At 34.2% G+C, this 24,951-nt stretch overlaps 1 protein-coding gene across 1 annotated transcript in view; it reads right to left on the bottom strand.

Moving 5' to 3' along the window:
• Window positions 1-10,213: 10,213 nt before the first annotated feature.
• Window positions 10,214-24,951, bottom strand: part of LOC137408605 (myoblast determination protein 1 homolog) — a 39,608-nt gene continuing 24,870 nt past the window's right edge. The window contains exons 6-8 of the mRNA XM_068095188.1: window positions 19,396-19,538; window positions 16,036-16,177; window positions 10,214-10,999 (exon numbers count right to left, since the gene is read on the bottom strand). Coding sequence (XP_067951289.1) covers window positions 10,833-10,999; window positions 16,036-16,177; window positions 19,396-19,538 — 452 coding nt within the window. The 3' untranslated portion in view covers window positions 10,214-10,832. The remainder of the gene's footprint in view (window positions 11,000-16,035; window positions 16,178-19,395; window positions 19,539-24,951) is intronic.

Below are 24,951 nucleotides of genomic sequence, written 5' to 3'. Positions count from 1 at the left end.
AAAAGCTAGTTTTGGCTACAAACTGTAGCAAACATATCAATGAGTGCAATGAGCTTTTATGCAACATTGTTAAATATAAGTATAAAATAAAAATATGTATTCAAATTTAGAATGAAATATAAATTGAAAGCTCCAACAAGTTGCAAAGCAGGACACAGGCTACAATATCATCGTAGGTTAATTGCAAGCAATATATATCAACTGGTAGAGATATTTTTTTGTCTCTCAATGCATATTTATTGAGATATCTTTGACAAGTTGGAGGTAAGTTAGCATATTTATTGCATCCAGAAGGTTTAATATCGCTTCAACGGAAAAAGCGGGCAAAATATAGGTAACATTCGTTTTGCCAGTAAAAGGGCTGAATTTATCTTCTCAAAGTTCTGAAGAGCCATGTGAAAAATACAGCGCTTGCTTCTATTTAAATGCCGCCTCCAATTGACCACCACTATAATAGAGGAAGGGTTGAAAAATAGAGCGCCATAGCACCAAGGTAGAGCGCCAAGGTTTCACGGTATTTGTGTATTGCTCAATTGTTTTATTCGGCAGTCTATAATCTTTTGTTATAGAAAGACATGTTTTACATATGGTGATATATGTGTATATATATATATATATATATATTATATATATATATATATATGCATACACTGAGCAGCATAATCATGTCGCAGGTGTTGTGTATAGAAGTCTATGTGACGAGTATGGCCTTAATAAGCCGCCACACTGGTGGAAAACTCCTGGTAAGGTCAATGAAAATGATCGCGCTAAGATCCTCTGGGACTTCTACATCCGGACTGACAAGCATGTCCTGCCAAACCAACCAGATATAGTCGTGGTAGACAAGGAGAACAAGAGAGCTACTATAATAGATATAGCAGTACCCAATGACTACAATATAGACAGCAAAGAAAAAGAAAAGGTAGAGAAATATCTCCCTCTTGGAGAAGAGATTGAAAAATGCTGGGATGCAAGAACAACCGTAATCCCAGTAGTCATTGGGGCACTGGGCACAATAACACCGGCGCATAAAATGTGGCTTGCCCAAATACCAACAGCAATCAACTCAGGTGAGTTGCAGAAAAGTGCGCTACTGGGAACAGCTAAGATCTTAAGGCGAGTGCTCAAACTCCCAGGTCTCTGGTAGGAGACCCAAGTCAGAGCAGAAACTACCACCCATACGGTTTAACCGGGGTGAGACAACAATTTTTTTTTATATATATATATACATGTATTTCTCAAAGTCTGTCATCGTCGAAAATTCGGCTATAGATCTTAAAATCTTGGAATACATATTCCGTAGCAAAGAGGATTCGATCTCGGATTAAGCCGTGCACCAGTCTGACGCCTTGCTCACTAGACTATGGAAGTCAAATTGCTAGCCTGCCAATATAAGTCATAATATCAGAGCAAAACCTAACTGCTTTTCCTATGACGCAGGTCATAGCATAGCGTCACGATAAGCTGTTCGCTCACATTATTAAACTGGCTAATAGCAAAACTCTCACTACTTCTCATTGTTTATAAGACAAAAAACTTTTCTCATGATATGTAGTTTGAAAGTTAGAATGGCAAATGTTGTTATATGTTAAATACAAATCAATTTTCTGTCCAAATACTCTTCTATTACACGGGCAACGTCGGGTGGCACAGCTTGTCAAAACATAAAAGTGTGATGTCATAAACATGTGATGTCATGAAACCAAAGTTTATAGAACCATAAGAACTAAAATTAATAGAAGGAAAACTTGAAATCACTAAGTTTAGGTATTCATCACTTTTGACAAAAGATAAAAAGACTTAAAAATACAATTGTGGAGCACATCTTTTGTAAAGTACAAAATAAAGTCATACAAAGGAGTAAGTAGGTTTTTTCAAAGATTTAATTAGAGCTAAAAACATTGTTATTGACCGCAAAACAGTTCAATTTATTAGCTCCATGCATGGCTAAACAGGCAAAGCATTAGCTATCAAAGCTCTCAGTTAGTTGCCTAGCAACAATAATAACAAATTGGTATTTGTCATTAGCATGCATCGCTGTATCCATATCAAATGACTGTAACTTACTCAATGAGAGCATTACTCCAAATTAACTTGAGCTTTTTTGTTTTGGAAACAAGACTGCTATGCCATCCCTACTCCAAATTTAATATATAATGATGAAACATAAAATGTTTTTGCTATTCCATTTGTCACAAAAAATTCAATACAACTTGTTTTAATTTTTACTCACTCAGCTGGTGCACAGATAGTAAGCTCCCCTTTCTGTGAGGTAGGAAAAGTTATATCTCAGAGCCTTTGAAAGGCCCTAAAGCAGTGTAAATTGTGGAAAGATACTAGAACAGTGTCCCATTCGTTTCTAAATGTTACATGCATTTGGTCATGCACAAGGAAATTCCTCATAGACTTTGTCATAGACTATCAAGAACAATGAGTGAATCAGCATATTTGGTAGTAATAACTATTAACAATAGGGGCTCAAGCTGGTCTAATCACTAAGGCACTGAATTGAACACGTTTTTAGATAAGCCACAAACACGTGTTCGTCAGAAATTACTTACAGCTGTGAAAACATCTTATTAGGAAATGTATGAGTGCATGACCTTCAATTTTTGGAGTTATCTTAAGTGAAAATAATTGACGAGTTGTATTCAAAGCATCCATTTTAATTCTTTACAAGGCTACTTTTTGCATCTGACATTACTACAGTGAGTGCTCAAGTACTACATGCACTGCGAAAAGTCTTTCGCAATGGCATTTTTTATCCATTAATTATAGCATCGTAACACTTATGAGTGCATCACAGGCACTCGCATTTTTCCAAGTTTGCATACAAACTCTTAAAAGGTTCATGTGATAACATATCTATTATTCAATGATAAATATTCGTTATAGTATTATATATACTACAAGTTAGTCGTTAGATGACACTTTCATCGACACTCAACTGTAGTTATATTATTACAGGTAGTAATCGCTTAACGCCATGCTCAGTTATAACTAGGAGCGATGATAGACTTTTTAACTGCTACGATATTCAATTAAAGCAAATCTCTTGTAATTACGATGGTGTGGTGGCAGCTCAATTGTGAGTGTAACGCCTCATACGCGCGATAAGTTTGCTAAGTCTAAGGCAACGCAGCCTTTTATCGCTCAGTATCTTCCTGCGTTAATCATGTCTTCTAGGATTATATCTGTTCGTAGAGTTCGTCGTCAGGTTTAATAGTCCCCAAAGAATGTCGAAAAAAAGAAAAACTACTACTCTTCAAGAATCAATAAATAAAATGTATATAATATATATAAATATGTAATAAAAGGAAAAATAATAGAAAGTGAAAACTGCTGCACTTGTAATAGTTCGCTATAATACATATTATCAATGATGGCAAATTTGTTAGGATCATTCACTTTTGATATTTTAGTCTAGGTTCTTGAAATCTTGACATTTATGATTAAAATATTAAATAAGGCTTTAATAGATAAACGATGAAAAGAATAAAAGATGCCACGATGCCAAATGATGATGAAATGGCTAGAGCTACTTAACAACGTTTAACAACAGCATTTTTGCTTCTCAACAGGTTTTTTGAACAGACTTACCATTGTTTATTGAGTATTACCTGTAGTTAATGTGTGACTTTTCAACAAACCCATCAAAACAGTTTTAAAATACATTGAAGTGTTTGCGATATGACAAATATTCGATCAGTATAGCTTGCAAATATTACCTGCTTATAAAAAATCAAGCCTTGGAAAACCTTACCAACTTGCTATTGGGAACCCATGTGTATCTGGATTAAAACAAAAACTACCATAACTTCTCTGCGTAATTTGTGGAGTTTTCTCCTCACTAATCATATCATTGTAAAACCATTTGACTTGTGGGTGCATCGCAAGTAACAGAATTCAACTCGTCATTAGTACAACATATAGATAGCCCCTTGTGGTTAGTTAGTGTAGAGTTTTGATGAAAACTCTTAATTTTATTCAACGCATAGGATTATACGTGAGGTGATTTAACTGGTTATTATGAGTACCGTGAAACGTATGCAAGTCACAACTTTTATTGAGTACCGTGAAACCTGAAATAGCATTTCAGTACCATTTTATACCAACTTGTTGAGCACAATAATTATGAGTGCAATAAAATATAAAAGGTTACAGTATGATAGCAAGTAAAAGTACTGAACATCAACTGGCATGTTACAAGAAACAATATAACATGGTATAATAAAATAAAACAGCATATGCAACTAACCTGTAATCTCTAGTAAATAATCCCATGGCAATTGACAACTTAATAATTAAAAGTCGTAATTCAAATCTAGCTGTCTTCTACAGAAGCTAGAGAAACGTCACGCTATGAGTTAAGCATAACTTTAGCTTATGACTCAACGCCGGCAACTATCATTGGTCAGCAAGGATTAGGCCATTTTCACTCGGCGTGAGCTCCAGGAATGCTAAACTAATAAACTTTTTTTACAGTTATGTATGTCTTAAGTTTGTCTTTGGTCCTTGCCGTCATGCATTACGTAATTTTAGTTTATTGTGCTATGTGATCACCCATTATTAGTTTAATCTTACGCTATTCGTTTGTCTCAACATAATTTAGTATTAGATTATATTTTGAGAAATATAGCTGAGCTCAACTACACCCCTAAGTGTAAGAAATCCAACAACCACTAGAATATCTTAATTGCGTGCTCAGCGGTCCAGACATGGTAGTCACTCGTAACAATTGAAAGTTGGCTAATCTCTGGCTATATAGAACACCCATCGCCTCTTTTAATAATATATTTAAAGAAGCTTGAACTCTAAAGGATATTTTATTAATCTGAAGACATGTGATGGCACCCCTCTGGAGGGATCCAGTTCATTGCTGATTACATACCCTATAGAACTTTGGTGCCCTTGTACTCAATTTATAAACACAAGTACCCTGGCAGTCAAGTGTGCCACGAGAACTCATCAGATCTAAGAACTAACTGCGCAATGATAGTCACGGTTTGATTGGCACAGGTTGTGGAGTGTATGTCTATCAACCGAAAGTTGTGGGTTCAAATCCAGTTGAAAGTAGTCTTTTTTCTTACTTCTAAGCGTGGCTTCAGACATACAGACACTCTCCTCTTATTATAGTAAAAATTGGCTCCATCATCAATTCATCGTCAGAACCATTCTTTCTAGATAATAATAATAATAATAGATGATAATAATAAATGGAGCTCTCCGGGATGAGTCATTAAATTTGCTACACTCATCTGAGGCCAGGCTGTAACAGCTGACCAAAGATAAGCTATGGTATCTGACCATTGCTTGTTGTAAACATTCCATCATGCCACAGCTACGTAGCAAAGAACTTTGAGATAACAATTACTTTTATAAATAGAAAGTATGTACTACCCTTAGAGTTATATTAGGACCACCAGAGTGTTGGAATTACTCATTTTCCTCTGATATGTCAAGAACTACGATTATTTTGGGCATAAATAACACTTAGACAAAGTTATACCATGTTGAATACGTATATCTTATCTACATTATTTATATAGATAAGATATACTGTACGTATATATATTATACATATAAATATATATAATTATACATTATATATTTATATACATGTATATACATTATCTTATCTATTTATATTTACATGTATATAAATTACAAATATAATATATATGAATATACTTAAGTACAAACCTATCTGCCAAGTCGCATATTTGTACACGGTGTATTGTACACTTTATTTGGTAGTATACAATACATAGTGTATACTATTTATTGTACACGAAGTATTATACACTTTATTTGGTAGTATACAATACATAGTGTATACTATTTATTGCACACAAAGTATTATACACTTTATTTGGTTGTATACAATACATAGCGTATACTATTTATTGTACATTATGTATTGTACACATTATTTAGTGTATACTTGTACACTATTTAACACTTTATTTGAACACATGTGCCACTCGAAAACAATATTGTTTCTTGGAAGGCTTATAGGGTCAGTTGGTCATCTGAATTAGGCAGCACAATCACACCTCTATTAAACAACTCTATGTGATGGACATAAAGTTGTTCTCATTAACTTGTGAACTAGTGAATCCATTACTAATGATACTAATGCTATTAATGAGTCACAATTCTGTGAAGATCGTACTCAGCTTAAACATTACTGCCTTATAAACTTAAGAGTGACGACACTTTCGACTTTTAGTTTGTCACACGGAGTTTTCCAATAGGGGTGTGGTTGTGCTGTTTTGAATCCGATGACCGATCGATTCTAGAAGCCTTCTCCGAAGTAATTGTTCTCCTGGGGAATTTTTAATGTTCCTGATCATGCAGCTTATCTTGAAGTGGTTCGAGTAACAATGGAAAAAGACTGATAACCAATATCTTATCCAAAAGTTTTATACCAAAGTTTTAACAAAGGAGGAAATAGTGACACCGTTGCTTTTGATTAGTTAGCATGAAGTGAATATCAGCTTGTTCCAATTTAATCCTGATACCCGCTAGTTGTTTTTAATATAAATAAAATATCTACACTCTTTCAATTTCCCTTTTTAGATGACTCAAAGTTAAATAAGCAATTTGGTTTTTGGTCTCAGTTGCAGTGAAGCCAAGATACTCAGCAATCAGAGAACAGACAACTCCACATTGACTTAATAACCTAATTATTTTGATTGAATCAATCTGATCTGACAATGGGTGAGTTCACCAGACATTATTGATGTGAGCATTCCTGGTTAGTTACCAAAGGGCTGTTTGTAAAGGCAATGCAAAGAATCGCAATACATTTGGATCACACCAAAAGCTGATGTCTTTGCCTTTCTACGGTAAAGCTGTAGAGAGTGTACTTATCATAGACAATATTTAGAATTACTGTAATATTGTGTTCTATACTGGTTAGGTGAACGCCCGAGTAATAAAGATCTTTGCAGAGAAAATAAATTTCTATTTAACATACAACAACAGCTATCATTCTAACTTTCAAACTCCATATTATGAGGAAAATTTTTTGTGCAGTTTAAATAAATTAAAAAACAAAATAAAACAATTATAAAAGTGTTTAAATGTAAATGTGAAATAATTAGCAAGTAATAGCTAAATTAAGTCTGATTTGCTACGATTACAATAAAAGATGATTTGGTAATGATACAATTAATACGAACTGAGAAAACAAGATAAAAATCCTGAATATGTTGAATTAATAATAACAATTCATACATAGAAGTATGTGTATAAAAAAGGTTACTGCTCCTGCAGAAACTATCTGACTAAACTTTGAATACGGCGATACTAATACCTCTCGATACTGGTACAATTGTAAAAAATGAAGTATCGGACTGTCTTTGTCTGACTGAACGAAGAGAAAATCTAGATGCTATTTCTACTCGAAATAATACAATTGTCCTCGCGAAAAGCCTTGTCCGGGGTTTAGCGATTGAATCATATCAGAAACCGAAAATAGAAGTTCATGAACACATAAAAAGCCTCGGGTTTCATAGAGTTAATAGAGCTAATAGAGTTTCCATTAATATGTCATTTAGCAATTGAGAAAAGGGTGTATACAATACGTATATAGTAAGAGACCCATAGACTCGTGGTTAGACAATTGGATTACTAACCTTCGGTTGCATTTTTCGTGAGTTCAGATTCAGCAGAATGCGAGCTGTAACTTCCAAAATTTCAATAGTTATAGCCAGACATACCGAAGAACGCACATACATACACACTGACAACAAACTTTGAGATTTATATATATAGAAAATTAAACGTCAAATCTTCAGCCTTTTAGTTGCTATTGAAACTAGTTTAAACCAGTGCAAGCTTAAAAGTTTTTCCAGAACTTGGGCATTTGCCAAACCAGATCAGTAGAATTCCATTCGATACATTGTAAGTAGTCATTGTTTATAAGGGAATAATTTATGCCAAAAACGGATGCCATAGTTGCTATCAATAACAACATTAAGATAGCAGAAAGGTTCTGCCAAAAATCTTAGAAAAACTAGAAGTTATGTTGTTACGGTGCGTGAGAGGACAACTTCGGTAGAAAGAGCTTTTGGGTTCAACAAGAAAGGAGAACATTGCGTTCCTAGCTGTTATAAAGCTTTAAAATACTCATACTATATCTAACTAGTGTGTGTTGTAGCTGTTTACTCACTATCAAGGCTAGATCAGCTCACAATGAGGAGTTCTCTACGGCTTGGATTTGGAAAATCTGCCCAAAAAGCTCAGTAGCGTTCCATTTAATAGGCGAGACTTGGTTATTAGCAAAGCATACAAAATTGTACAAAATACAATAATTTGTAACAAAATTTTTGCATCATTATCAATTCATGTGTATGATCGAACTAAAGTATGTAAAACTGCCGTTTTCTATAGCACAGAAGTTTAGCGGGTCCTGACTTCCATGTGTAATCCAAGATGCTCTAAAAGTCACAGTAAATGCTAGTAAAGCATTGCAAATAAAGCTCTTTTTTGCAAATATTTGTTTTTCCACAAAATTAACAAAATTATCATGAGAAAACAACTCCAAATTATAGCATAAACCCTTCTAAACTGCAAAATACATGCATATTTGAGTCAGGTTTAATGAGTCATTGCTTACTAGCAAAAGTTCTAATTATGTTAAAATCAAATTTAGTAGCTGTTATCAATAATAATATATATTAAAATTCGGACAAACATTAAACAAAAATTGGGAGTTATGCTGTTTTGATGAATGTGAGAATAGCTTCAGTATAAGGGGTTGTTGCATTATACACATTTGGAGATTGTTACAAGAAACTTGTTTGCAGTGATAGCTATAAGATGCTTTAAAGCCAACAAAGCATGAGAGTTTGCTCTGCCAAAACAGTTTAGCATTAAAGGGGTCGTGACATGACCATCCAGATGAGTCACGCTGCTTATATTATTGAAATATTATGGGCAGACAACTCCTTGAAATCCTGCTTGGTTTATTGGTTGATAGCACTGGCTTCCATCAGTGTCCTCTGATAATTACTGAGATGAACTGTAGAACTGGACTATGTTTATGTTTACTTAGAAATCATCAAGTTGGACATTTTGGAAATTGCTTCATTATATAATATTTAATCAACTATATCATCAAATTTTGATTTTGCATTCTTGCTTGAAACTGTTGCACTGAAGAAATACTGCAGTCTTTGTAGTGAAATACAATAGTGCAAGTGACCTTGCCCAGCTTAAAATACAATGGTGCCAGTGTGCTGGCAAAATGCCAGGGCCAGCTTTGCGGTGGACACAACGTTTTATCAACTGAGTGCGCGCTAAAGCTTTCATTTCTGGTTAAGTAAATAATTAGAACGAATGATCATAAAGATTTGTAGTAGTAAAAATAAAATGGATATTGGTGTACTGGTCTTTTGAGGAGCTAATGAGTATGTATTTATCTGTTTCTTTTTTATAATTTCCCGTAACTGCATGTACTCCCATACAAACACATTCTAATTAGCAGTTGCCGCAAATAAAGATTATCTCTGTGGTGTTTATTTTAATACTTTGTGTGTGTTTGAATAGGTAATACTTTTCTCAGTCACAAACACCTGTGTATGTACTGGCTATTTTGGTCTTGACCGTGATTTAGTCAACAAGTTAAAAGTTTGACTTTATAACGAGTGAGCAAACTAAACCGGAGAAGATTTATGCTTCAGCTCCCTAGAGTCTGTAATTAAAGTGCTTCATAAATTATTCCTTTGTAAGGCTGTAATATCATTTCCGATGCTTTCGTAGACCGTCACTCTAAGGTCATTCCAAGGTCAAAGAATAATACTTAGTATCTTAAGAGCTATGTTCCATGACTTTCGCAAATTCTCACCGGAAGGGAAAAGTTATCAGAAAATTGGCCTCAAAAATTGTGTTCATCGATTTTTGTCATGAAACAATTTGCATTGAAAATGAAAAAAATTTCAAAGATCCTTAGTCTCATTATGAAATTGTATTGTTTAATTCCACTGAAAAATAATGTACAATGGCTCATCTGAAACCTACAAACATACGTGTATGTACAGAACATTCTAAAATAATAATGGTTAGTCAAGCTGTATGTATCCTATACATTTAACTCGAGTACTTCTTGTACTATTTTGGTGAATATACACACAAATAAAGTGGCAAATTTTAATAATAAATTAAAGGCTTTAATTAGCTGTAACAAAAATATAACTAAATGGCGACATAAATCGTGAATAAAAAACATTTTGTACCCATATAACAACATAAATGAAAAGTTGAAATTTCTGAATTTCTGATTTTAACTATAGAGCAAAATATCTATCAAATATTTAAACAAATATTGTATTTTATAAAACTAAACAGAAAAGCACACAAAATTATCAAAAACTGTTAAAAAATTGTTGCTGACAGCAAAAGATTGTCTATTCAAATGTGTTGCATTTATATTTTGTTCCATCAAAGAATGACAATAATATATTAATGTTAAGCTCTGGGGTGCTGGCTGACCTCCATAGTAGTAGCATATATAGAAAATGAAACCAGCTCAAATAGGCTTTTAGTAAGATGGGTATTGTCACAAAAATGTTTTTCTATCACTCGTTGGCAACACCTCTGGTACAGGAGGCATAGCAGAAAATAACCACAATAAGCACTAGTAGGAGAGATATATGGTTGAAAGTTACTCAATGATTCTACATTAGAGCTGGTGATGACGCAGTTTATAAAAACTATTTTGACGTAAGCCATATACACATATTTTTTTATATCTAGGATAATTAAAAAACAACTATACGAATATACATATTACTGATAAATGTTATTTTATGAGATGACGGTGCTCATAAAGGGTTAGAGCTTGTTTCAGAGTTACTGCATTCGCTGTCTTGTGGTATGCTGTCTACTATCATATTGAGCTGGTCTATGTTGCTGCCGGTTGGGTCCACAGGCTGAGATCCGGTTAGGGATTGTGTCACGCCTCCCTTATCTCCTATAGTGTACATATCTGCTGCAAATATCATTGTAGTTGATCTTGAAAAGGAACTGTTTGTATTTATTAGGGTGTTGATTATCACTATGGTGTTTCCATGATGCGCATGATTTGATTTGATCCAATCCGCAAGCTAACCGCATCATGGAAAAGATATAAATCCGTAAGCTGAGTGAGTTTTGCGATTTACAAAACTTTAACGGATCCATCATGCTTGCGAATAATGGAAACAGCACTTGTGAATGATGCGCATTAAAATACCGCACTAGCTATTCAATTTTAAACATTTTCAATACTTCCGTAGTGCATTCTCATGCATTTTGCGTTGCTAGTTATTAACTTATAGCGTACAATTCTTTACATTTTTCAACAAGGCGTCGGAGTCATCCGCATCATGTGAATAGCCATAGACATACTTAATTCGCACATTAATGGAACTTAAGCACAACTCCAAATTCGCATGATGCGCACCATCACCATGGAAACATAGTGCATGATGTATGGGCTGCCTACGTATCTTAGAGAGACAAAAAATTCATCAGTGTCAGTATTTATTGTTTGACAAGGCATAACAACGATATAACATGATACAATATAGTTTTTCTAATGTCATACATATTATGCCCAATAATTATATTATGCAAGAGAATAGTATATAAATAATTAGTTTTAATATACATATAATATTTACAAAATATTATCCATATATGCTTAGTTTGAAAAAAGTTATATTCTTATTTAACTGTTTCACTACGTAACTTGTTGGTTGTTCTCACAAAATTAAATTTTACCGAAATGTTTTTTGCTGATGTACACCCAGTGCTTTTGCTATAAAAGCTAGAATTCCGGTCACAAAGCTTTAATCTAAAGTGTTGTGAAATCGGCAGGAAATTCTGCACAAGAATCAATGCATTCGAATTACAGAAGCCATGATTAATATGTTTTAATGTCATATTATTTAATTTTTTATTTTTTTTGCAGTTTCACTAAAAGGCATATACCATTCTTGAACATAGAAATTAAAAGCTGCAAAAATATCTTTAGACTGCTGTTTGCAATTTATCTTCTCACCTATTATTTAAAAGTTTGAGACTGATTTTATGCTGCAAATGTTGCGCGAAAAGGGGTCAAACTGCTTTATATTGTTTGGCAATAAAATAACACATTTTAAATTTATTGTGCAAAGGTTGTGTGTGAATCTGTTAACGCTGTGATTTGTACTGAATGTTTTTGTACAGGTACTAAGATGAGCCATTATAGCGGCTCACTGTCAGATTGAACAATATAGGCAAGCCGTTTCAATGGCTCCACATGGTGAAAAGGTTAAGGTGAGTTAGATACCGGGACGATTTGTTGGAGTTGTGTTTTCGACAAAAGAGTTAGAATGGCTTCTATTCTGTTTATGATTTAAAAACATTTTTACAAAGACCTAACGTCAAACCAACCCAAAGTCTGACTATACAAAATGTGTCACCTTTTTAGCCAATAAAACACAACCTTGATATCCATTCCATTTGCTTGTATTTTTGTAGCTATCAATATTGCGAGATATGGCTAGTCAGTTCCATGTTGAGCTTTTGCAATGATGGCCATAAAAAACGGACAAACAGTATAGGCTATAGCGGTGTACCGATCTTGTGTCGTTAAGTGGAAAAAACCATTTTTACAACCGTTTTTCGTTTTACACCAAATAGACTTTGTCGATGTGGAAGCAACTCCGACAAGTCATTTTAATGTAAACGCACCTTTAATGCTGAAGCTTGCTGGCTATATGCCAAGTTTAGTTTGCACAATTGTTGTGAAATATATGGCGGTTAGTTTCATGAGCAGCTTCAAAGTGTTGCAGTTTACAAAAAAATGCAGCTTAAGAGAGAAAGCAAGAGTTGTTATATCACGCAACACTGGTTGGTATGTAAGACTGATAATAATCAGAATTTGTAATGGAGTTTATATTCAATGAATGCTTCAAAGATCAATTTAGCTGACATGTTGGAGTTGTGTCCACCTTCTATTTTAAAGCGCTCAATGTTTAGTTCTTCTGCAATCACTTTTGTCTTCAGTCGAATGTTGGCAGTTTAGACACCCCACCCGGCTGTTTGCTGTTCCACAACCCACTGTTTCAGTTGATCTTCCAGCCTTTCTTGTTATTTCCACATTAGAATTTGAAGCAAGTGCACGCAGCATAAAAGCCACACTCTACTCTAACTGCTCTATCACAACATTGCTTAATAAAAATATCTATTTAAAATGAATAATTTATGTCGTAAGTTTCAGTCCCTGACAATTGAACTAAACTAGAAAAACTGTGGAAAAACTTCAAAACATTCTGTTCTTTGACAATGTGTCATAGCTTTGACAGATTTAGATGAGATTCAGATTTCGTGGTTTACTGCATACCGGAATTGCATTAATGCACTAATATACCGAATTATTAATTCCAAATTCCATTCATTAATTGAATAAAAGTATTTTTGCTGGAGGGCATAACTTTTCATAGACCTTATTAGGAGAACCTTAGCTAAGCATACGACACCCCGATCCAAACTGATGCTCCCCAAAGGGCCCTCGTCTTAATGCTGATTTTAATACTGGAGCTTATGCCAACTCTGTGAAACGAATAAACCATAAGAACGAATTGCTTTCACAGATATCAAAGGCAGCAATTAGCTGGGATATTGTTCGGTTAGGTTTTAATGTCTTTATCCCTATTCATAGCTCTCTGTCTCATGTTACATCTACACTCAAAGCTAATCAGTATGTGCAACCGGGCGGATTCCCTCTTAATGATACGTGTATGAATTACACAGACGGAGACAGACTTATGTGCCGGAACATTCCAGAACTATGATACTTCGCATCGCTTGCATTCTCTTTCATGGCCGTTATGAGAAAGTGATTCAGTAACATCCAGGGGCTATTGGAGTGTCTGCTTTCCTGTAGGCCTATTTGATGTGAATTACATGAAAGAAAAGTTTGTCACGTATGAATTGTTGGGAGAAACTGATGTAATTTGAATAGATGATCGGCAAGATTCTGAACTCGTTTAAAAAATTTCCTATTTATATCACGTACTTTTAAATTTAATTCAGAAATATTTTGAATTCAAACTATATGAAAGTTAGATAAATATGAACTTTATTATTGTTGGTCAAAGCCGTTTAAGACAAATTAGATTATAAGACAAAAAATAAAATCAAATAAAGAACAGTAATTGGATTGCACAATAAAGCTTTTTTTGCATAAAGCTGTTCTGTAATGTGGGTTGGTGAGGTGTTTGTGTGGTGTACAAGGTGTAGTGGTTTTGTTGAAGACATCGGAATGTGCGGAAGTTTTTGTATATACTTTAATTATGATTTAATACAAAACATTTTGTCCTAATATTGTAAATTCTTATGAGATATTTCAATTTATCCTTCGTTTTTGGTGACATCATTCTATCGTTGTCTGCCATCTTTATGGACAACTTTAATCGTTAAAAACACAAAGCTTCTGCAATTAATTATTGCAAACAATGCTTTTGTTTGCAAATTTTTTATTTTAGTATCAAAACAACACCGAAAAATACTATTAATCAAAAGAATGACGATCATTTTCTACAAAGATGGCGGCTTTTTCATGAACGAGCGCATGTGCAAACAGGGTGATGACGTAAAAAAGACAATGGATACTTATTTGTTTCATTATTATTATTATTATTATTATTATTATCGAAATGCTCTATCACAAAGGTCAGGCTAGTCACAAAAGTCAAAGTAGTGCACTAGTATTTTTCCAACTCTACCAAATACCTATGAACTTCCTACTATCGTCAGCTTATATATTGTCTCTACTGATATCTTAGCTTTAAACTTTTCCGAGTGAGTTTCACATCTCTAAGCTATCATTAATATTATTGTTGTCACAGATATGTAAGTATATCCATATAAGCATTATATTTCGATACGCAGCACTTTCCTTGTGGCGCTCACTGATCCCATAATAGTAGTTTGCTAGACATTAATCAGCTGTTTCTGGTTGATATGAATCCCCACATCTAGTTCGACAATGAATGTCCCCAAGCGCTCCAATCACAATCAATATTGTTTTCAATTTGTTTCTATAGCTAAGCTTTGGTAGCTTGTCCCATTTTCCTGTTGATATTATTATTAATATGCTGGCAATGCAGTGCGCCAAGAAAGACCATATTGTGTAACAACTATACGTATAATTATTCCATGACACAGCAAGGTGATCAAGTGGTGCAGTGGTACCAGCCTCTGCTTCCAGTCTGCATATTTGGGTTCAATTCCCTTGTGGTGAATTGTTTTTTCCCGGACAGACGAGCGGACACAGCGATTATTATAGCAAAGTTTAGTAGCACCTTGGCAGTCTAGTGTGTGAGAGATCATCAGGTGTAATAACTAGTTGTATAGTTATTCCAAAAACATGAACAGCTGGTAGATTGATGCAGTTGTTAGTGCTCGTCTAGTAAGCTGAAGGGTGCGAGTTCAAATCCTATATGATGCAATCTATTTTCCAACATCCTATCGCGGCTTCAGACAGATGGACAGATGGACACAACTCTTATTATATTAAAAACTATTTTATCTGCAATACTCACCAAACCACTGAGAGCCATAGAGTATTATTGTTATTATTGTTACTATTATCACAACCTTTACTATTACTGTTGGTTTGGAAGCAAAAGCTGTAACTAAAATGAGGATATATGAGAATTTCACTACACTATCAGTCGCATGCTATGGCACCTGTGTTCTTCATATTATTATTAATGACATTTTTATTATTTTATCTACCAGATTATATAAACATTAAAGCAAATTTCTCACCAATTACTAAATATGAGTTAGTAAGAATCTCTTGACAATGTCTTTGTAGTAAAGAGATTTTCTTCACTACAAAGATTTTTGTTGAGGATACAAATATCTTTTTAGTGAAGATATTGTCTTTGTTTACCAGATGAAGATACAAGTCGGCCAAGCACTGCGGCAAGATTTTTAGGTCAACTTTTATTTACAAGATTTATAATTAGGTCAGCAAGGATCACTTCTCACCTGATATGGTCTGTGATGAGTTATGGTCGGTGTTGCAGACGTCTGAGATGCTGGAGGAGGGAAGATAACTGCTAGCCGTTGTGTAGCCAAGATACCCGGATGGATTTTGCATGTCTGTGTAATATGTTGGCCGGGCTACAGGCTAAAACATAATAAAAAATGTAAGTTTTAAAGACTATCTTTAACCTTTTAGCAAAAAAGAATTTTTTTTTGGTATTTTTTCATCATGCAGAGAGTGATTTACGTCTTTGATAATAATTACAATATATAACAAATTATTATTAAAAGATCCATTGTGTAAGTTTTTATATTGATAAATAAATTATTCACAATATTTATAACCTAAATAAATTTGTAATTAATTTTATTCTAGCTTTTAATCCAGGTTTTGGACAAACGAACATACACATATTGTTCTTATTAAAGTAATTTTTTTATGTCGTTTATCTTAGACTTTTACAACTTTCTTCTTTGAGGCATACATGTAGATGTTGCTGTGTGGAAAAAAGTGAACAAGTCAAAAAGTAAAATGACATGAAGGTGTGTGTCCCGCTTAACATAAAACTACTGTAACCATGGACTATAAACCAAGTGAAAGCGATAAGAATGTAGAGAAAACTTGTCTATACAAACCATTAACAATACCACGCTTACTGTACAATCATAAAATTAAAAAATTATGTTTAGTTTTTTTTCAATTTTAAAGACCTAAGGGGTAAGTTTAGAACAATCTTTGAACGGTTTAAGCAAATTCACATGTATTTTATTGCTCACATAATGTAAAATTCCTATAGGCCTAACGTAAATGTTTCCAGAATGAATTATTTATTTTATTAAAGCATTTATTATGTTATTATGATTCTAGCAAGAAATAATCTCTTCTCTGCCACAAGCAGCTTAGACTAAGCTCTAGCAGATAACTCCGATTTTGGTAAGCTTCAAATTAACTTCCGACAAATGCATCGTATGATTTGGATCTCTTTTAAACTAGGAAAATATCGCTCACTTCTATAAGTTTATGTTGGCTGGCTGATTGTTGACAGTGTTTAAATGCGAATTAAAGGCTGTGTTGATCGATGCATCAGCTCGAGTGAAACTCTGCTTGCTGGTAAAAACATCAGGAAGGAGTGATTGCTAACCCTTGATTTGGCATCTCGTAATAAATAAGTACGCAAAAGTTTAAAGGGACTTTGTCCTTTTCGTCTGTCAGTAAATATCTGCGAACTTACAGGATATTGTTTGCTATGCCCAGTAATTAAATGGTATGTATGTGATACAAGTTCATTTTACCGATGGCTAGAGAAAACCTCTAATAAGGAATACAGTTCTTTTGTAAATTAAAGTTTTGCTAAAAAAATGTTTAAAAGGTACGTAAACCAGCTGCCTAATCTAAATACAACCAAACAACATTTTTATCTCAGCATTTGTTTTGTGAAATTATGACATCCTATTTGTCACACACAAAAATTTTTATACGCTTACATTGATAAGAAGATTTATGTAATCTCACTGCTGTATAATAGAAATGATGTAATCAAATTTCCAGTTTTAAACTAACAGTTTGCTGTAATCTTTTTCACCCGGTGGGTGTATTTTTATTTATTTCATTATTGGCACAGTTGTTTAAGTAAAAATAAAATTATTATATTATTGTAAAATTATTAATCTATGAAGTATTAAACTATAACAATTTTTTAATAGTTTTTAATGCTTATAAATTACATTAATTTAAACATGATGTACTGTATGTATTTGCTTGTAGTTTGTTGGTTTTCAATTTAATTAATAAATTTTAAGCAGGTTGTACAAGTATATTAAAATGATAACGTCTGCTGATACAGTTTATTACAACCAAAATATATCGACACATTTGATTGGTCAAATGCGACTAGTGCGAATATTTTTCTTTTAAATGATTGAACTGGCAAGTACGAGACACTCGTACTTAGACGCTACCCCTAGAATGTTTTCAACATCTTGAATAGCACACACAAAACATGCTAGAATACGTGCAACTGTATCAATTATGACGCTATATATTTTTCCCAGACAAGACATTTTCTCAGTCTTTTGTTATATCCGAAGTAAACGAAAGCTATTTTTGTAACAAGGACAGGAATAAAATTCAATAGTAGCGGCTATGACAGGTAATTATTTAGTACTGGCAAACCTAATTGGATAATTATTTTTTATGACTGAGCAATCATACACGAAGATATCGGTTACAAAGCCTTCCATGATGACATGGCCTAGGCGGGGATTATATAACACTATGCTGAGCGAGTCACCCCGACATAGCTATTTTTATCGTTTACGGTAAAACTGTAATATTATAGCAATGCTGAAAGGTCACCTCAAAATCTAGTCACCTCAAAACCTGCAGAATAAACACTCAACAAAAACCTACAAAAGTATATTGTAAAGGTATATTAGTTTAAAGTAATAACTTAAAACTGTTTTAATCTGTTTATAGCCAACCTGAAGCCAGTTTTTATGTTTACTAGCATTAAGCCTGGAGACCCTCAGAACTTCTTTGATTTTCAATGCAAATCAATTCATGACAAACATCCATAGACATGTTCATTGAGAACAATTGTCATTAATGCATTTGAAGATGTGTTAGTGAGTTTCTAATCAGATAGATTGTGGCATACTTCCATGGAAAATGAAAGTTTTGAGAATACCGATTGAGCCTGGAGTTGCTTGGAGTGGGACCTACTTTTGAACATTAAATAAGCCATAGTGAGTGAGTAAATATGTGGTACTAAATGTTATTCTCCAATTTATAAATGTGGTTGAGTGGGACAAATAGTAGATTGTTGGTATTCCAGACACTCTGTTGAAACAGCATGTGGTGGGATCGAGACCTACACAAAGCAATTTTTTATGAATTGCTCTAATTGCCCCTACATCATTTTTTTAATGCGGCGGTGTCAATCAAGATTACATTAACAGAGTTTTATAACTTAATGTATAACTGACCTAAAAATAATAATATTAAAAATTCTACAGAAAACCGAGTACAGATAATACTGAGCATACAAAAATGGAAACCACAATATTTGGGTCTAGAGAAAAAAGAATTTATGTGAAAAATAGCTAGACAGTGTGAGCAACAGAAACCCAAAAACTTATATACATATGAGTGCCACGTAACTAGCATTTGGTAACAAAAAACCTTCCCATGGTTTTTAGAACAAAATTTAGCTTGAGTTTTTTATTTTTTGTTGTTCACATTAATAGTTTTGCATTTTAATAGAGAAAAGATTTCCTTTGTTGTCAAAGTGAGTGTTTATGATTCACAAATCTGAAATGGTAACCAAACTGATTACAAGTTTATGTTTAAACTTCAGAACTTACCAATTGGGCTGTTGTTCTGTAAGGAGATGTGGAACTACTTTCTAAATCGCCATTACTGCCGTTCGACGCTTCTCTTTTGATCCCTCCAGTTGGCAGCGGTGGCTTGACTCCATTCACTCCCCGTACCATCTGTTCAAGATTTTCTGCAAAAAGACGGAGTTCATCCAAACCTTTCCAAAAGATTTGTTTTGGTTTTTGTAAATCTCATTTCAACCAAATTGTTCTCATGTGCAAACATTAATACTGCTAACCTTTTTATATTCATAAACATAGCTTTTTCTCTCAAATGGTGTCTGCTTATGGCTTCGGACTAGAATTTACAATCGAATCAATTGGCCATTCAGCTGGTTAGCGTGGAAGAAGTTGTCTTTCTCAAATTCTGATTTAACTGCTATCATGTTTTCAGCTCATTTACAGATTCATAAATGTAAGTTGTGCTTTTTGCAGTGTTGAAAACTTATTTATGAGTTGTGTGAATCAATTTTTCAAGTTTCAATAAACTTTTTAAGCGGTTTTTGCTTAATTAAATCAATATTCAGCTTTATCCTGCTAAAATATTACTGTCAACATAATTAATAGCAAGGTTTACAGCGGTCAGACGCTTTTGAATATTTTATGCCTACTCTGAAGAGAGATGCATGATTGCATAATAAAATGTGAAAAATAGATGAAAGGGTTACGTGAGAAGCATTCGCTTAATTCCGAATGGGTATCTTTAAGAATCAAGCGAATACTCCATGAACCATAAACTAGAAGTTATCCTCTTTCAGTTTTTAGCGATATGTGATTGACATAGTTACTCTATTGTTCACCTATGAACAGATCCAATAAATCGTTAGCAAACACTAAACACGTTTCGATAAAGCAAATGGTCAGTCATTATAGCCTATCAACATTAACATATTTGTAATGATCTCGGCTATGACTTATGCTGATACATTGCCACACATGACCTTTTTCAGTGTCAAAAAACTTGCCCGAGTTGGTTATCATAACTTTGTGTAACCAATGAGAGCAAAGACTATCATAATTTTTTTGTTATTTAAAGAGAGCAGCCAAACCTAGCGGTCTGGAATGTGTGACTTGCAAACCATGGGCTGGGGTTCAACTCCCAAAAAAGACCACCCATGGTGACAGGAATGACATGCCATTCAGCCTCATCTCTTTCGCTACCGTAAGCTAATGTATCGGCTTATCAATAGGGTTTCACTTTTTTTTCATTACAAAGCCCACACATTAGCTAGACCAATCAAATTTGGTCTCCAATAAAACAACCTTGTTTCCAATCACGGCAACTAATAGAAAATCTTTTGGATCAGCTATTTAATTTCTATTTATTTTTCAGAACGGGAAAACCATATCGCTATCATAATGGCAATGAGAAACACATCGCGTTTCTTCAACACAAAGAAAGCGTCAGAAATTTTGCAAGATTGGGATTCACTAAACAATTTTATACTTATCTTGTAGAAAATTTTGCTTTGAATATGATGCATCTTACAGTAAAATGATATCTGTTTTGATTCTCGAGATATTGGTTAAATACTAACGGTATGTCGACTTTTCGAGATTCCGTTCGAATTAATTTGGTCAGAATAACAAATTTAGCGCAGTAGCGAAAGAGTTAAATTGCTCTCTGTCAACTGGGCATGTCTCCAGTCAAAGCAGGCATACTCAATCTTTGAGGAATTGCTCACACATCGTGAGCAGGTGATAGGAATCCAGACACCTGTACCCAATCATGTACCTTCTATATATATGTAACCCAAAACCACAATTTATAGTCACTAACATCCACCAAAATGTAATTAGTGTGTATATGTATATCGTGAGTCAGAGCTAAGATGGCATAACAAACAGCAACAACAAGTGAATCACATATTCACGATGTAATGGAACAATTAGTCACTTCCTTTAGATGCTTTTAGCTTCTGTACACAAAAAAGGTATGTCAAATTCCAATTGCGCAGTCCTTTTCATCCCTCTGGTGCAAACGGTAGAAATATGGAAACGGCAAAAATCCGCAAGTAAAACGAGTTTTGTTACTGCCAAAGCGTGATTAAATGTTTTACGCTTGCGAATGATGCAGAAGAAAATGTTGCACCAGCTATTCCATTTTAAACATTTTTCAAACTTCAGTCGCTCTTATTTTGAAAGCATGCTTCTAAGTGAAAGACGATTGCGCGCTATGACCTCTGGTGTAGAACTTCTTATCTATTTTAACAAAGCACTCGCGTTACTCCTCAATCCTTCGTTTTTTCGTGACATCATTTTATCGTTGTCGGCCATCTTTATAGACAATTTTTTCGTTAGAAACACGAAGCTTTTGCAATGATAATTTGAAAACGATGTTTTTGTTTGCAATTTTTATTATAGTATCAAAACAACATTTAAAAGTACTAATAGATCAAAGAAAAACAATCGTTTTCTACAAAAATGGCGGCTTTTTCGTGAACGAGCGCATGCGCAAAAGACTTGATGACGTCAAAAAAAATGATGGATATGCGAACGTCCATTGAAACACCTACATGTATCTGCGTGGTAACTTAACTTGGCACAATTCCAAGTCGTATCATTCGCACATTAGAAATGTAGTGTATTTTGGAAGGATTATAGTAAGTTTGTATGATGAACTTGCTATTAGGGTAGGCCTCATTGGTATTGAGTAAAGGTAAACCTTACAGGAAAACTACTTGGTGTTCAAGTTGGTAAATATTTACGTTTCTCTAATCACGTTGACTTTATGATATCCAAGACTAGACTTACTACTCACACCTCAATCTATTTCCAAGTTGGCCCAAAACCATGCAGCCCATTATTGTTTTAGCAGACTCTGAGTGTTATTTATCTTGTCATACCCAGCTCCTTGCTGGCTTCCATATTTATCTGATAGAGAGGTAGAGAAGCTAGGAACTCTACAAAGACTTTGTGTTAGAGCGACGAAGTCTCATAAATAGAATTTCAAATGAGCAATGATTGGAAGTTGTTGAACTCAACGAACTTTCGGTATTTCTGAATTTCTATCGCTTGAAGCCCTATAACAGACTTTCTCGTATAGCCAACCGCCCACTCCATAGCTACCAGGGTTGCACGATAGCTCGACAGTTGATTGCAATAGTCGATAGTTGTTTTCTTAATATGAATATGGTTGCCTATTTTTAGCCTATCAAAACATCCGAAACTAATATATCGTTATCGAATAATAAAAAATAGTATCACCCGATAGTTATCGCCCTCGGATAGCTCGAACGAATTTGTTTGGTCTGTTACCACGCAATGATAAATTGTTTTAGATAACCCGACCTCAACTTGGTTAACTCGAACAGTTTTTTACTCAATGGCTACTGCGACGGTTGTTATCGTTGTTGTTAAAATTGGCAAACTTGATCTTGGTTAAAACGCTCAAAAGAAAATGATGTATTTTCTTCTGAGTATTTCAACAGCGATCAAGTTTTGCCAATTTTAATCTGAAATCGTCCTGGCAATCACATCACCTAAAACAACAAACCAATCTCCAAGTGATAGAAAAGTCTCTATACTTTCTGATGAAATTTTTTTTGAACTTCACACTAGAAGCCTTTTAATTTGCAACAAGCCATCTATGCGTTTGATTTATATATGATTTGTATATGTACATTTATCTATTAATAAATACATGGACTTGCGATAGTGCTCTGATAACTCGAACAGCTTTTCTGGCTTTTCTTATCCCTTCCCACAATCCTCAATATTTTCAGGCACGATAATACGATAGTTTTATCAACTGCCAAGTCTCACGATAACTATCGGTGAACTCTGTCTGCTCATTGATAATTCGATACTATCGTTATCGGTGGGACAACTCCAACGATAGTCGATAACACCTTTTCAAACAACAAATGCCATCCCTAATTGCTACACGCAACATGCCAGACAAACACATCTTGCCCATCTTATATCTATAACATCCTTATAATGTATCATAAGAATTTTTTTTAAATACTATTGAATTCCCGAGTTATCATTTAAATTATTTGTTCATTTTATTTTTCCACACGACCCGATAGTCTTTTGTAGACATTGGCTACTGAAAAAAATTAAAATCAAATCAATGTATGATCAATAGCTATCAATGTATAATCAATAGTTATCAATGTATAATCAATAGTTATAGCCTGAGATCATTGTAAACAGTTAAGGTTAGTAGGCATAGCTATTGTATTTAGTTATTGCTAAAAATATTTTATAGGATACATATTTTAATCACGCTGGTGCCATCAAGAGGGGTATTGCAGGGATCACGCAAAGTTTGTGAATATCAGAGGGTCGTGGTCATCAAATAGCCTTGTTTTTTCTATTTCCTTTTCCCAGAGACCACATAAAATCCCATCATCATCTCAGCACATTGCGTAAGCTAGGCAACACACAATAGCAATGCTTACAGACCTATCATGCCCCTGCAGACGTTCTAAATCGGTGAAGCAAGCTTTATTGGAATATGCATACAAGCATGAGACGATTACGCAATCGAGCTATCAAAGTTATGAAGTAACTTTTTGCTATTAGCTTTGCGCTGAGCTGATGAACGTCAAATGCTGCCTGAAGGAATGTTTCATAATCATACTTAGCTGGCATTCCTTGTAAGAACAACGTGTGTAGTATAAATGATTCCTCGTAATGATGACAGACAGGGAAACAAGGGTTGATCTGTTTAGCGAAAGCAAGAAGAGAATATTAAAAGTGTTTTTCCACCTGCTGCAAACTTCATTGGCCGATTGCATTATTGCAAAATTTATTGTAAATTACAAATGGACCATAAATTGACTGAAACACATATTTATGGACTTACAATTGTATGATTTGTTTTGGTGATTTTTAGAATTTTTGAATGCAATATTTCAAAAAATCTGTCACATGCGTATACGTACTACTGCATCAGAAAATTACCAATCTTACCAGTAATGAACAAAAACTAACAAGTAGAAAAAAGAATTGTTTAAGAGAGCCAATTTCTGTCTCGTCTAAATAACAACGAGAGTATATTCTGTCATTTCTTAGAACTTCAACTACTAACTGTACATCAATTATTTATCAGGGTCACAAATTCTGAAGTTAGCTTACAGAGAGAATAGAAGTCATTGTCATCATGCATGGTGGTATTATAGCCTGATGGTTTGTGACTTCGTTTGTGATTTGGTTACATTGCGCAATCACGTATCAGTGAATGCCAAAGGCTTAGAACATTCTAGATTACTAGACTTACTACTAATACTGGAGCATATTTTTAGAAAGGGTATTCAATATTTCAAAGCTTTCCTGTACAAATGAGATAGAAGAACAAATCAACGATCCTCCTCAAAGCTAATTTCCCTTTCTTAACTGGGTTAGCAAGTTGTCTATCACTTGTCAGGACACGGTTGGCAGCAGAACCTTTTGCCGAACTTGTCACATAACGATCAATGGGAGAAAGAAAGCTTCAATGACAATCGAAAGCAAATAACTTTGGAATCTTGTAAAACTGCTTCAATTAATGAAAGTTAGATAGTGACAAGCAAGCACGTTATATATCTATATATC

Source organism: Watersipora subatra, chromosome 11, assembly GCF_963576615.1.
Source record: "Watersipora subatra chromosome 11, tzWatSuba1.1, whole genome shotgun sequence".
Classification (NCBI taxonomy): Eukaryota; Metazoa; Bryozoa; class Gymnolaemata; order Cheilostomatida; family Watersiporidae; genus Watersipora; species Watersipora subatra.
Note: the sequence above shows the minus strand (reverse complement) of the source record. Positions and strands in the feature narration are given on the sequence as shown.